Source organism: Trachypithecus francoisi, unplaced genomic scaffold (assembly GCF_009764315.1).
Source record: "Trachypithecus francoisi isolate TF-2019V2 unplaced genomic scaffold, Tfra_2.0 Lachesis_group5, whole genome shotgun sequence".
In the NCBI taxonomy this organism is placed as follows: Eukaryota; Metazoa; Chordata; class Mammalia; order Primates; family Cercopithecidae; genus Trachypithecus; species Trachypithecus francoisi.
In genome coordinates, this window is record NW_022681470.1 from 98,451,318 (window position 1) to 98,467,183 (window position 15,866).

At 43.1% G+C, this 15,866-nt stretch overlaps 1 protein-coding gene across 4 annotated transcripts in view; it reads right to left on the reverse strand.

Moving 5' to 3' along the window:
* RPRD2 (regulation of nuclear pre-mRNA domain containing 2) overlaps nt 1-15,866 on the reverse strand; it is a 126,059-nt gene that overhangs the window by 13,944 nt on the left and 96,249 nt on the right. For all 4 annotated transcript variants that reach the window (XM_033198258.1, XM_033198256.1, XM_033198255.1 and 1 more), the window contains 2 exons: nt 7,031-7,313; nt 3,705-3,962 (listed from right to left, as the gene is read on the reverse strand). In XM_033198258.1, the coding sequence (XP_033054149.1) occupies nt 3,705-3,962; nt 7,031-7,313 (541 nt within the window). The remainder of the gene's footprint in view (nt 1-3,704; nt 3,963-7,030; nt 7,314-15,866) is intronic.

Sequence of the window (15,866 nt, forward strand, 5' to 3'; positions counted from 1 at the left end):
ATGTGCTTTTTTTTTTCTTTTGTAGGGGGGACAGAGTCTCACTCTGTCACCCAGACTGGAGTGCAGTGGCGTAATCTCAGCTCACTGCAAGCTCCGCCTCCTGGGTTCACGCCATTCTCCTGCCTCAGCCTCCCGAGCAGCTGGGACTACAGGCGCCTGCCACCACGTCCGGCTAATTTTTTGTATTTTTAGTAGAGACGTGGTTTCACCGTGTTAGCCAGGGTGGTCTCGATCTCCTGACCTCGCGATCCACCCGCCTCGGCCTCCCAAAGTGCTGGGATTACAGGCGTGAGTCACTGCGCCCGGCAGTTATGTGCTTTTGAAACAGCTTTTTTTTTTTTTTTTTTGAGACGGAGTCTCGCTCTGTCGCCCAGGCTGGAGTGCAGTGGCCGGATCTCAGCTCACTGCAAGCTCCGCCTCCCAGGTTTACGCCATTCTCTCGCCTCAGCCTCCCGAGTAGCTGGGACTACCCGCCATCTCGCCCGGCTAATTTTTTGAATTTTTTTAGTAGATACGGGGTTTCACCGTGTTAGCCAGGATGGTCTCGATCTCCTGACCTTGTGATCCGCCCGTCTCGGCCTCCCAAAGTGCTGGGATTACAGGCTTGAGCCACGGCGCCCGGCCTGAAACAGCTTTTAAAATGAGATTATTTAAGAAATTTCCTTTATATTTTTACATTTTAAAACACTGGGTTGATCTTTAACTGGAAATAAAATATATAAAGAGAAAAACATTTGATATTTAAAAAAAGATAAAAAATATGAACAGATATTTCACAAAGAAACATAAGTGATAAGCAAAGGAAAAAAATTTTTAACATCTTTCATAGAAGAAATGGAAATTAAACAACTTTTTAAGGTTGGATTTGTAGACTCCACAAGGCAAGTAACTGGAGAAGGTAAGGAACAACAGAAACTTTCATATATTAGTCATATAAAATAGCACTTTTTTGGATATCAATTTAGTCATAATATATTAAAAGACTTTATTTATTTTTATTTAGTTTTTGAGATGTGGTCTCACTGTGTTGCTCAGGCTGGAGTGCAGTGGCTATACACAGGCGTGGTCACAGTGAACTACACAGCCTGGAATTCCTGGCTTCAAATGATCCTCCTGCCTTTGCCTCCCGAGTAGCTGGGACTACACGGTATCCCTTTCGGGCTGGGTGCAGTGGCTCAAGATTGTAATCCCAACATTTTAGGAGGCCAAGATGGTAGGAACGCTTGAGCCCAGGAGTTCAAAATCAGCCTGGATAACATAGTAGGATGCTGTCTCTATCAAAAAACCCACAAAACGTAGCCAGATGTGTTGGCGTACACCTGTGGTCTCAGCTACTCAATGGCTCAGGTGGGAGGATCACTGGAACCCGTAAGTTTGAGGTTACAGTGTGAGCCATGATTGCACCACTGCACTCCAGCCTGGGTGATGGAGTGAAACCTTGTTTCAAAATAAATAAATAAACGGCCGGGCATGGTAGCTCACGCCTGTAATCCCAGCACTGTGGGAGGCTGAGGCGGGCGGATCATGAGGTTAGGAGATCGAGACCATCCTGGCTAACACAGTGAAACCTTGTCTCTACTAAAAATACAAAAAATTAGCCGGGCGAGGTGGCGGGCGCCTGTAGTCCCAGCTACTCTGGAGGCTGAGGCAGGAGAAGGGCGTGAACCCGGGAGGCGGAGCTTGCAGTGAGCTGAGATTGTGCCACTGCACTCCAGCAGTCTGGGGGACAGAGCGAGACTCTTTCTCAAAAAAATAAAAAATAATTAACAAAATTACATTAAAAAGTGTTATACACTTAGCTCTTTCAAAGGGTTATTCATAAAATTTTTATCATTTACAGTATTTTTTTTTTTTTTGAGACAGAGTCTTGCTCTGTCGCCCAGGCTGGAGTGCAGTGGCTTGATCCTGGCTCACTGCAACCTCTGCCTTCTGGGTTCAAATGATACTCATGCCTCAGCCTTCTGAGTAGCTGGGATTACAGGTACGTGCCATCACAGCTGGCTAATTTTTTCTTTTTTTTGAGACGCAGTCTTGCTCAGTCGCCCAGGCTGAAGTATAGTGGTGTGATCTTGGCTCACTGCAACCTCCACCTCCCAGGTTCAAGCGATTGTCCTGCCTCAGCCTCCCAGGTAGCTGGGACTACAAGTGCATGCCACCATGCCTGGCTAAATTTTGTATTTTTAGTAGACAGGGTTTCACCAAGTTGGCCAGGCTGGTCTCGAACTCCTGACTTCAGCTGATCCGCCTGCCTTGGCCTCCCAAAGTGCTGGGATTACAGGCGTGAACCACCACGCCTGGCCTAATTTTTGTTTTTTTAGTAGAGATGGAGTTTTGCGATGTTGTCCAGGTTGGTCTTGAACTCCTGGCCTCAAGTGATCCACCTGCCTCCATCTCCCAAAGTGGTGGGATTGCAGGCGTGAGCCACCACACCTGGCCCTACAGTATTCTTCATAACAGTAAAAAACTGGAAACATACTAAGTGCCTAATAATAAAGGATTAGATAAGTTACCAAATGCTATGCAGCTATTAAAAATGATGTAAATATTTAATGATTCATAAAAACAGTCAAGATATGTAATTAACTTTTAAATAGCTAGTTTTGAAACAGTATATGCAACATACTTAAATTACTTTTTAAAAAATTGTTACAAATATTTAATTCTCCAAAATATTCATATACACATATACTTTTAAGGGTAAACACAAGTGGTTCCTTTGGGGTAACGGGATTATAGATATTTATTAAAATTTTTTTTTCATTTTTCATTTTTTATTTAGAGATAGGGTCTCACTATATTGCCAAGGCTGGTCTCAAGCTCCTGGCCTCAGGTAATCTACCATCTCGGCCTCCCAAAGTGCTGGGATTACAGGCATGAGCCACCACACCTGGCCTAGATATTTACTTCATTCTCTTTGCTTATTTTCTAATTTTTCTATAATGACCCATTATTGGATTGTTTTATTTTTTAATTTAACAACTAATTTAGCTGGGTGCGCTGGCTCACGCCTCTAATCCCAGCACTTTGACAGGCCAAGATGGGTGGATCACCTGAGGTCAGGAGTTCAAGACCAATCTGGCTAACATGGTGAAATCCCATTTCTACCAAAAATACAAAACTAGCCGGGCATGGTGGCACATGCCTGTAATCCTAGCTATTTGGGAGGCTGAGGCAGAATTGCTTGAACCTGGGAGATGGAGGCTGCAGTCAGCCGAGTTTGCACCATTGCACTCCAGCCTGGGTAACACGACTGAAACTCTATCTAAAAAAAAAAAAAAAAAAAAAAAAAAATTAATTAAAAAAAAAAAATCAATGACAGACCGGGCACTGTGACTCATGCCTGTAATCCCAGCACTTTGAGAGGCCGAGGATGGGTGTATCACCTGAGGTCAGGAGTTTGAGACCAGCCTGGCCAACTTGGTGAAACCCCGTCTCTATTGAAAATACAAAAATTAGCTGGGTGTGGTGGCAGGTGCCAGTAATCCCAGCTACTTGGGAGGCTGAGGCAGGAGAATCACTTAAACCCAGGAGGCAGAGGTTGCAGTGAGCCAAGATTGCACCACTGTCCTCCTGCCTGGGAGACAGAGTGAGACTCTGTCTAAACAACAACAGCAACAATTACAACAACCCTCCCCAAAACAGATTATGATTCAATTTAAAAAGATGGAAACTAATTTTTTATCCTCTTTACTGGGCTTACTTACCAGTATTTTTCATGACTGACGTCAAACTGCTAAGGATGGAACTGATCTTTGCCAGATCCACATTAGCCAGGTTTGGCAAAGCCAATGCTGGGGAAGGGGAAAGAGAAGTATTCACAGGCTTTGGAAGAGGTGGAGTTGCTGTCATGGTCACAGGCACTGGGGTACATGAAGAGGCCTTTGAGATATTTTCTGTTGGCTTTGTAGGTACAGAAGTGGATACAGCTGATTTCTCTGCAGGTTTTTCCTTCCTGTCCTCAACTGTTTCAACAAAGAAAAGAGATATTACATCCTACTACTTTCCAGACTTTGCTTCCTATATGAAATAACATGTCCTAATATTTCTGGATTTGGGGGAAAAGGCACTACTTTAGAGAAAACAACGACTCACTTCATGCTTTTTTGAAAAAGTCATACTCTTTGTAATTTATGATAATTCCCACCTTTAATATCTGCTTAAAAGCAATTTCCAGCTGGGGACAATGGCTCACATGGGGTCAGGATTTCGAGACCAGCCTGGTCATCATGGTGAAACCCTGCCTCCACAGAAAATACAAAAAATTAGCTGGGTGTGGTGGCAGACATCCATAATCCGAGCTACTACAGAGGCTGCGACACAAGAATCGCTTGAACCCAGGAGGCAGAGGTTGCAATGAGCCGAGATTGCACCACTGCACTCCAGCCTGGGCAACAAAGCGAGACTCCTGTCTCAAAAAAAAAACAAAAAACAAGAAAAAAAAGCAATTTCCAGGATGTATCTTGTATCTTACTTTTCAGTGATTCCTTTGCATTTTCTTAGTATTTGTGTGTTAAATTTGTACAATTGAAGAAGTATGTTATTAACCTGAGAACTTTCCAAGAACTTCTGTTCTTAGAAACAGAACCTCTACAGTATTCACTGTATTTTCCTCTGGCTTCCTGAAATTGCCCTATTGGGGGGTGCAATCAGGCACTAACTAATTTGAAACTACAACGTTTTAACTCTTGATCACCTTGAATAATTCTTTTTAATGTTTTAAAGGCTATATCAATAATGCATTAAATTCAACAGGAGTCAAATTATCTAATAAGATTTATAAAGGCTGGGGATACAAGAGAAACAATTCACCAATTCAGGTTGTTTCTGAAAGTGTGATTAACAAACTGACTTTGGAATTCTTGATGGTCAAAAGTGACAGAGAATAAGGAATTCCAGTATAAGTGACCCCTCATCCCAAAACAGTGCTATTTAACATGAATACAATTTAAGCCACATATGCCACATATGTAAGTTTAAATTTTCCAGCAGCCAAATTAAAAAAAAAAAGAACCAGGGCCAGGCATGGTGGCTCAAGTCCACCTCCCAGCACTTTGAGAAGCTGCGGCAGGCGGATCACTTGAGGTCAGGAGTTTGAGACCAGCCTGCCCAACATGGAGAAAATTCGTCTCTACTAAACATACAAAAAATAGCCAGGTGTGGTGGTATGCACCTAAAATCAGTCCTAGCTACTCGGGAGGCTGTGGCAGGAGAATCGTTTGAACCCGGGAGATGGAGGTTGCAGTGAACTGAGATTGTGCAACTGCACTCCAGCCTGGGTAACATAGGGAGACTCTCTCTTAAAAACAAACAAATAAAAAGAAACATGTAATTAAAAAATCTATTTTATCCATCCTAATATATCCCAAATATTTTCATTTCAGTTATAAATATAAAAATTATTAATGAGATATTTTAAGCCAGGCGCGGTGGCTCACGCTTGTAATCCCAGCACTTGGGGAGGCTGAGGCAGGCGGATCACCTGAGGTTGGGAGTTCAAGACCACCCTGACCAACACGGAGAAACCCTGTCTCTACTAAAAATACAAAATTAGCCCGGTGTGGTGGCACATGCCTGTAATCCCAGGTGCTCAGGAGGCTGAGGCAGGAGAATTGCTTGAACCCAGGAGGCGGAGGTTGCGGTGAGCTGGAGATGGCACCACTGCACTCCAGCCTGGGCAACAAGAGCGAAACTCCGTCTCAAAAAAAAAAAAAAAAGATATTTTAACTCTTTGGGAGAGTATTAAGTTTTTGCCACCGTGCTCGGCCTAGTTTCTGGACTCCAATGTGTCTGGTGTTATTTTATTTTATTTTTTTTTGGGAGACAGGGTCTCTCTCTGTCATCTAGGCTGAGTGCAGTGACATGATCTTGGCTCACTGCAACCTCTGCCTCCCAGGCTCAAGTGATTCTCCTGCCTCAACCTTTCCAGCAGCTGGGACTATAGACACATGCCACCACACTTGACTAATTTTTATATTTTTTGTAGAGACGGGGTTTCGCTATGTTGCCCAGGCTGGTCTCAAACTCCTGGACTCAAGCAATCTGCCCACCTCACCCTCACAAAGTGCTGAGATTACAGGCATGAGCCACTATACCTGGCCTCAATGTGTATTTTATATTTACAGCACGTCTCAAGTTGGACAATCTTCATTTCAAATGCTTAGCCACAGGTAGCTAGTAGCTACTTTCCCCACACCATCTCCCCAAGATGGAGTCTCGCTCTGTCACCTGCCTGGAGTGCAATGGCATGATTTCAGCTCACTGCAACCTCTGCCTCTCAGGTTCAAGTGATTCTCTTGCCTCAGTCTCCCTTGTATCTGGAATTACAGGTACCTGCCACCACACCCGGATAATTTTTGTATTTTTTTTTTTTTTTTTTTTTTTTTTTTTTTTGAGACGGAGTCTTGCTCTGCCGCCCAGGCTGGAGTGCAGTGGCCGGGTCTCAGCTCACTGCAAGCTCCGCCTCCTGGGTTTACGCCATTCTCCTGCCTCAGCCTCCCAAGCAGCTGGGACTACAGGCGCCCGCCATGTCGCCCGGCTAGTTTTTTTTTTTGTATTTTTTAGTAGAGACGGGGTTTCACCATGTTAGCCAGGATGGTCTCGATCTCCTGACCTCGTGATCCGCCCGTCTCGGCCTCCCAAAGTGCTGGGATTACAGGCTTGAGCCACCGCTCCCGGCCAATTTTTGTATTTTTAGGAGAGACAGGGTTACACCATGTTGGCTAGGGTGGTCTTGAACTCCTGACCTCAGGTGATCCGCCTGCCTCGGCCTCCCAAAGTGCTGGGATTACAGGCATGAGTCACTGCCCATGGCCTAGTAGCTACCATTTTAACAATGCAGATAACGAGCAATGATTCTTAACACATTTGGCATATCAAATCCTCAACAACTGCTCTAGAGACTATAATGCTACCTTGGTGGTCTATCTTTTAAGAAATGAACTATCTTTTAATACCTGCCTGTGACGTATTCATTGTTGGGAAGGCAAAATAGATAAGGAATAAGTTGTCTATTAATCACATAAGGACATACCAATGATTTTTGACCCATCATCTTCCACATCTGAGAGTTCCATGTCTTCCACATCACGATTATCTGTCACGGGTTCAGGTGTGGCAGATTTCTCACTCTCCATGGTTGGTGACCGGGATTCCTCACCTCCCATTCCCTGAAAAGGAGACTCAGAACCAGTCGGGGAGGGAGCATCCATGCTTGGGGAAGGAACTGGTGATTCTTCAGGATCTGGAAGGGTTGACTTCAATTGATCCAACTTCTTCTTTAAATTGTTTACTCGGTTAGCAAAGGTTTTATATGCCTAAAAGAGAAAAAAGGAGTTTACTCCTTGGAAAAAGACCAAAAAGTTAGTCTCACTTTGTCACCCAGGCTAGAGTGTAGTGGCATGATCTCAGTTCACTGCAACCTCCGCCTCCTGGGCTAAAGTGATCCTTCCAAGTAGCTGGATCCACAGGAACACATCACCATGCCTGGCTAATTTTTGTACTTTTAGTAGAGATGGGGTTTCACCATGTTGGCCAGGCTGGTCTCGAACTCCTGGCCTCAAGTGATCCACACGCCTCAGCCTCCCAAAGTGCTGGGATTACAGGCTTAAGCCACCGTGCTTGGCCGCCCCCCTCTTTTTTTTTTAAATAAAATTTTATTTTCTTAAATGAGAGATGAGGTCCTGCTATGTTATCCAGGCTAGTCTTGAACTCCAGGGCTCAAGTGATCCTCCCACCTCAGCCTCCCAAAATGCTAGGATTGCAGGCATACACTACCATCTCTGGCCACCCATTTTGACTCTGATTAGATTTTCTGATTATTATTAACCACGTACATTGCTGGCACAAAACATGATAATATCATCTGTCAAGCATGCAGGAGTTTCTGGTTTCTTCTTTTTATACTCCCTAAGTGAGTATTACCATCCACACAGTTGCCTGAGTTAGAAACCTAGCAGTTATCTGTATTTTCTATTCCCTTGCTCCTGTTTATCTATCCAACCAACCAGTATTTATTGAAAACCTAAATGTATCTTCTAGGTACTGGAGATACAGCAAGAATGAGACAGACCAAAAAAAAAAAAAAAATAATAATAATCAAATCCAAAAATAAAACAAAGCCTGGGAGGTCAAAGGCTATTGTTTTAAAAAACAGGGGCTGGGTCTGGTGGTTCATGTCTGTAATCTCAGCACTTTGGGAGGCTGAGGCAAGGAGGATCACTTGAAGCCAGGATTTCAAGACCAGCCTGGGCAACACAGTGAGATTCTGTCTCTACAAAAAAATAAAAAATTAGCTGTGCATGGTAGCATGTGCCTGTAGTCCCAGCTGCCTGTAGTGCCAGCTACTCAGGGGGCTGAGGTAGGAGGACTGCTTGAGCCCAGGAGGTCAGGGCTGCAGTGAGCAGTGATCACACCACTGCACTCCAGCTTGGGTGACAAAGAGAGACCCTATCTCTTTTTTTTTTTTTTTTTGAGACGGAGTCTCGCTCTATCTCCCGGGCTGGAGTGCAGTGGCCGGATCTCAGCTCACTGCAAGCTCCGCCTCCCGGGTTTACGCCATTCTCCTGCCTCAGCCTCCCGAGTAGCTGGGACTACAGGCGCCCGCCACCTCGCCCGGCTAGTTTTTTGTATTTTTTTTAGTAGAGACAGGGTTTCACCATGTTGGCCAGGCTGGTATTGAACTGCTGACCTTGTGATCCGCCCGTCTCGGCCTCCCAAAGTGCTGGGATTACAGGCTTGAGCCACCGCGCCCGGCCACGAGAGACCCTATCTCAAAACAAAAATACAATTTGTTGTAAAAGAAGTTTTAGGTGTTAGAAAATCATTGCAAAGATAGTTCCTATATACCCTATATCCAATTTTCCCTATTATTAACATCTAATATTAGTATGATACATTTGTCACATTAATGAACCAATATTGATAATTATGAAAAGTCCATACTTCAGATTTCCTCAGTGTTTTTTTTTTTTTTACCTAATGTCCTTTTCTAACCTAGGATCCCATCCAAGATACCACAGAACATTTAGTAGTCATGTCTCCTTTCTCCTTAGACTCCTCTTGTTTGTGACACTTTGCTGAATTTTCTTTTTTTTTTTTTTTCGAGACGGAGTCTTGCTCTGTCACCCAGGCTGGAGCGCAGTGGCGCGGTCTTGACTCACTGCAACCTCTGCCTCCCGGGTTCAAGTGATTCCCCTACCTCAGCCTCCTGAGTAGCTGGGATTACAGGCACGCGCCCCCACGCCTGGCTAATTTTTGTATTTTTAGTAGAGACAGGGTTTCACCATGTTGGCCAGGCTGGTATTGAACTGCTGACCTTGTGATCCGCCCGCCTCGGCTTCCCAAAGTGCTGGGATTACAGGCATAAGCCACCGTGCCCGGCCTGGACTTTCACTGGTTTTGATGATCTTGACAGTTTTCAACAGTACTGGTCAGGTATTTTGTAGATTGTCAAATGAGATTTGACTGATATTTTTCTCATGACTAGACTGGGGTAAAGTTTTTCGGCGGAAGGCCACAGAGGTAAATTGCTACTGTGATCACACCATATCAAGGGCACATACAATCAATATGACTTTCCACTGTTGATGTTAATACTGACCACTTGGCTTAATTCCTATAGATGTCCTGATGATCTTAATTGCTAATGTTTTAAAGTTATCTTTTGAATTTTTCATTTTTTGAGAGTCAATGACCATTAGATTGTGTTATCATTTTGTTTTGTAAATTCAAGAACGTTTATTTTATTTTATTTTACTTCAGACAAGGTGTCACTCTATCACACAGGCTGGAGTGTAGTGGCACGATCATAGCTCACTGCAACCTCCGCCTTCCGGGTTCAAGTGATCCTCCTACCTCAGTCCTCCAAGTAGCTGGGACTACAGGCACACACCACGACTCCTGGCTAATTTTTGTATTTTTTGTAGAGACAAGATTTCACCATGTTGGCTAGGTTGATCTCGAACTCCTGACCTCAGGTGATCTGCCTGCCCCAGCCTCCCAAAGTGCTGGGATTACATCTGTGAGCCACTGTGCCCAGCCAAGAAGCATTATTTTTTAAAAGATACGAACACATTAGAATCTAGCTTTTTGGTTTTGATATAACTGAGTAGCTTATAGTAGACTAATGCTCTCATCAAGAACAAGTAGAAAAGCCAGATACATAGACACACTTGTTTGAATGTACTGGAGAGTGCTAAGGCTACCAAAAACTAAGTGGCAAATACTATCAGAGGGAAAGCATGGAGAGCTAAGCTGACATTATTTTCTCTTAGGGTTCTGCTGATTCTGGGGAGCTAGGCAAGAAGCTGAGAATTAAGGCAAAAAGGACAAGAGAGGGCCACTATTAAAGAGAAAAAAGCAGAGTTTTTAACAGTCTTGCTGATCTTAACAGGCAAAAATTAGAGACCTGAAAGGCCAAGATTCTGATGAAAGAGGAAAGAGAGAACTGGCTCAACAATTTTTCCTTCATGATATTTGCTGAATTCTGAGCTGCTTGAGAGGGAAGAAGCCAAGCAGAACATCTTCAAAAAAGCAGTGGTCTCATGGTGATGAGGAAACAAGGACTAGAGAGTTTAAATCATGCCACGGAGAAGGGGGCTTGGTGGTCATTCCAGGCTCTCTGTGGGAAAAATCTACATTCCAGAAGCAGGGCTTGCTCAAACTGCAATTCAGCCTCAAGTCAGTTAGGTTTCAGATTTAATTAATATGATCAGCCTCAACATCTGCCTAGCAAAAGAAGGGTGAACTGTCTCTGGAGGGAGAAAAATCATCCAGAGACTCCATAATATTTTAATGTTCAGCATTCAATAAAAAATTAGCAGACATGCTAAGAGATAGGTCTAAATAGCTAAAAAGAAAATGCAGACACTACATTAGCAACTACCTCTGGGCACTAAACAAAACAAAACAAAAACACCAAACACCACGAATATACCCATAACAGGTGAAGCCAATATTGGAACTATATGACAAAACCCAAACAGCTATGATTAATATGCTCATGAAAACAGTGAAAAATTTCTTTCCCTTCATTTGTGAACAATTCAGTCCTAAACTCATTAGCTGGAGCTGAGGGAAAAAACTCAGTGGCTTAGAGGGAATGGACCCAAAAATGAGAAAAATGTCTGCATAGGAGGGAGGAATTGCAAAGGATGTTGGAGTATAAGCAGGATAAAAAGAAAATCCATAAAGGTGGCTGGAGAGAGATGGAAGTGCTGGGAGACTGGCCACAACTGATTAAGTAAAAATATTAAGGCCAGGCACGGTGGCTCACGCCTCTAATCCCAGCACTTTGGAGGCCAAGGCAGGCAGATCATGAGGTCAGGAGTTCAAGACCAGCCTGACCAATATGGTGAAACCTCGACTCTATTAAAATACAAAAATTAGCTGGGCGTGGTGGCATGCGCCTGTAGTCCTAGCTACTCAGGAGGCTGAGGCAGGAGAATCGTTTGAACCTGGTAGGCGGAGGCTGCAGTGAGCCAAGATTTGTGCCACCGCACTCCAGCCAGGGTGACAGCACGAGGCTCCCTCTCGGGAAAAAAAAAAAGAAAAAAGTAAATATATTGAAGACAGGGAGCAAGGCTTTACACTGTTAGAAAAGCAATTAGAAGTGTAAAAAGGCGGGGACAGTGGCTCACGCCTGTAATCTCAGCACTTTGGGAGGGAGAGGCGGGTGGATCACCTGACGTCAGGAGTTTAAGACCAGCCTGGCCAACACGGTGAAACCCCATCACTGCTAAAAATACAAAATTAGCCAGGCATGGTGGCGAATGCCTGTAATCCCAGCTACTTGGGAGGCTGAGGTAGGAGAATTGCTTAAACCTGGGAGGCAGAGGTTGCAGTGAGCCAAAATTGTGCCACTGCACTCTAGCCTGAGGAACAGGAGCGAAAGTTCGTCTTACAAAAAAATAAATAAATAAATAAAGGGATATGTCAAAAGAACACAGAAAGGAGCTCACATTGACCAAATCTTTGTCAATCTGAGCATCAACGTAAATATTAGTAATAATGAATTAAAACAGTGAGTAAACAGGATTCAAGTCCATTCATATAAATAAATGAATACATCGAAAGTCTGGTAAGGAACAAGATATTTACATAGTTTCAAAATACTTCCTCACAAACACTCATTAATTGGTATATTAGTTTCTTAGGGCAGTGGTTAATTAAGTACTACAAAATGAGTGGCTTAAAACAATAGAAATTTATTGTCTCTGAAGGCTAGTGGTTCAAAATTAAGATGTCAGCAGGCTGCGCTCTCTCTGACACTGGGAAGAATTCTTTCCTGCCATTTCCTGGTTTCTGGTGGTGCCCATCAATCCTTGATGTTCTTGGCTTGTAGCTGCATCGCTCCAATATCTGCTTATGTTGTCACATGATGTTCTCCTTGTGCTTCTGTCCAGTTTTCCAGTTTCTCTTTTTTTTTTTGAGACAGAGTCTTGCTGTCTTGCCCAGGTTGGAGTGCAATGGTGTGATCTCGGCTCACTGCAACCTCTGCCTCCTGGGTTCAGGTGATTCTCCTGCCTCAAACTCCCAAGTAGCTGGGATTACAGGTGCCCGCCACCATGCCTGGCTAATTTTTACTATTTTTAGTATAGACAGGGTTTTACCATATTGGCCAGGTTCATCTTGAATTCCTGACCTCAAGGGATCTGTCTGCCTCGGCCTCCCAAAGTGCTGGGATTACAGGTGTGAGCCACTGCACCCAGCCAGTTTCCCTCTTCTTATATGGACACCAGTTATATTGGATGATTAAGGCCCATCCCAGTGAACTCATTTTAACTTGATTATATCAGCAAAGACCCTATTTCCAAATAAGGCCACATTCACATGTACTGGAGGTTAGGGCTTCAACACATCTTTTTGGGGTGCATAATTTAACCCATAACAATTACCAAGGGCAAACTTTATAATGGACAAACATGGAAGATGCCACATTAATCAGAATATCAAGGGGAACATTCCAGGTAGTGAGATAAACCAAACTTGTATGCCATCTGACGAGACAAAACATGAAGAACACAGAATCACTTTTGTGATATTCCTTCTAAAGATGCATAATCTCAATCTGATCACAAAGAAATATCAAATAAACTCAAACTGGGAAACATTACACAAAATATTTGACTTGTAATCTTCAAACACATTTAGGTCATGAAAATCAAGGAGAAAGCTAAGAAACTGTTTCAGATCAAAGGAAAATAAAGAGATGACAACCGAATGCAACTTGTGATTCTGGATAGCATCTTTTCCTATAAAAACTGGCCAATTTGAATAGGTTCTGAGGATTAGATTATAAGTGTGTCAAAGTATCAATTAATTTCCTGATTATATAACTACAACTGGAGGGGCACGATGGCTCATGCCTGTAATCCCAGCACTTTAAGAGGCTGAGGCAGGTGGATCACCTGAGGTCAGGAGTTTGAGACCAGTCTGGCCAATATGGCGAAATCCCGTCTCTACTAAAAATACAAAAATTGGCTGGTGTGGTGGTGGGCGCCTGTAGTTCCACCTACTCGGGAGGCTGAGGCAGGAGAATTGCTTGAACCCAGGAGGCGGGGGTTGCAGTCAGCTGAGATCGCGCCACTGCACTCTAGCCTGGGTGACACAGTGAGACTCGTCTCTAAATTGAAGTGGCAATTCTAGAACCAAAAAGTAAACCAACTAAGAATAGATGGGTTTAACCATAGATAAGATTCAACAGAAACTATATATATATATATAAAATATATGTATAATATATAATATATATATATATATATATATATATTTTTTGAGACGGACTCTGACTCTGTCTCCCAGGCTGTGGTGCGATCTTGGCTCACTGCAAGCTCCGCCTCCCGGGTTCACGGCATTCTCCTGCCTCAGCCTCCCGAGTAGCTGGAACTACAGGACCCCGCCACCACGTCCGGCTAATTTTTTTGTATTTTTTAGTAGAGACAGGGTTTCACCGTGTTAGCCAGATGGTCTCGATCTCCTGACCTCGTGATCCACCCGCCTCGGCCTCCCAAAGTGGTGAGATTACAGGCGTGAGCCACCGTGCCCAGCCTAACAGAATAAAATATTAATGAATTACAAGACTAGTTAGTAGAATATCTAGAAGGAAGCAGAGAGAGAAATAAAAGAAAATTCAGAAAGGACTAAAAAAAGGCATTTGGAACACAACAATGAGATCTAATATACATACTAATGTGAGTTCCAAGAGGAGAGGAGGGAGATGAAACAGAAACAATAATTGAGATCAACAGCTGAGAATTTTTGAAAATGTATAAAAAACATGAAGCCATGTTATGGGTGAATTATCTCCCTCTGCACCCCCTGACTCATATGTTGAAGTCCTCACCCCTAGAACCCCAGAATTATTTGAAGACAGGATTTCTACAGAGGTAATCAAGTTAAGTGAGGTCATCAGGATGGGCCCTAATCTAATCATCCTTATCAAAAGATGAAATCTGGGAGATGGAAGGAGGGAGAAAGAAGGAGGGAGGGAGAGGAAAGGAGGGAGGAAAAGGGAAGGAGAAAGGAAGAGAGGAAGAGAGAGTACATGCAAGCAAAACAGGAGATAAAACAGAATCTAAAAATTATTTGATTAATAAAAAAAAGCAGAAAAGGAGTAACAAAGAAAAGGACACACAGGAAAAATAGAAAGATGGTAGACTTAAACCCAAGCATATCAATAAGTAGACTAAACACCACAAAGTCAAAGATTTTCAGACTAGATAAAAAATAATAATAAATAAAACTAAAACAAGATCCAATTATATGCTGTTTGCAAAAGATATACTTAAATATAAAAAATCATGAGATGCAACTTATAAGGACATTTACTGTATTAAATGTATACATGTCCTGAAAATCAATCTGCTTATCCATTAGTCAATTCAGGGTTGCGCGGGGGTAGAAAATAAATGATCTAAGACATCTTAATTTATTTTTCCTTTTCTCTCTTCTTTTAATGTACAGAAGGGTCTCACTATGTTGCCCAGACTAATCTTGAACTCCTGGCCTCAAGTGATCTTCCTACCTCAGCCTCCCAAAGTGTTGGAATTACAAGCATGAGCCACTGTGCCCAGGCTAAGACGTTTCTAAACATAAGGACAGACAAAATTTCTCTCTCACAAACACTTTTTTTGGGAAATTAGTTGAGAATGCTCCAGTACAATGAGAGAAACCAAGAAAAAAAGACATGGAATCTGGAAAATAGAGGACTCAACTCAGGACAACAGTTAAGAGCTATTTCAGCCTGAGACTTAGAGAATAACCTAAACTGGGGACAGGGAGTGAAAATTCAGGTAGGGAGGTCCCAGGGGAAAAGGGAATTCAGAATAGCTGATGTGACAGAGAATTTAAAAAGTCTATGCAAGGGCAAACAAAGAGAAAACAAAACTCTAGGAAAAAACCAAAACTTCTAGTACAACTATAGTTACCAGAAAACCTTGCAATGAACAATGTTTACAGAGTTATAATGTAAGCTTTTAAAAAAATTGTTTTCGAACCTTTAGAGTAGCAAAGAAGAATTAAGTATGATTACAGAATAGAATGTAAATATTACCAACTTTGACAATACAGAAGTAAATATAGTTGGCTGGGCACGGTGACTGATGCCTACGGTCCTGTCCCTTTGAGAGGCCGAGGCGGGTGGATCACTTGAGGCCAGGAGTTCGAGACGAGCCTGTCCAACACGGTGAAACCCTGTCTCTACTAAAAAACCAAAAATTAGCCAGGCATGATGGCATGCGCCTGTAATCCCAGCTACTCGGGAGGCTGAGGCAGGAGAATCACTTGAACCCAGGAGGCGGAGGTTGCAGTGAGGCCAAGAGAGTGCCACTGCACTCCAGCCTGGGTGACAGAGCGAGACTCCATCTCAA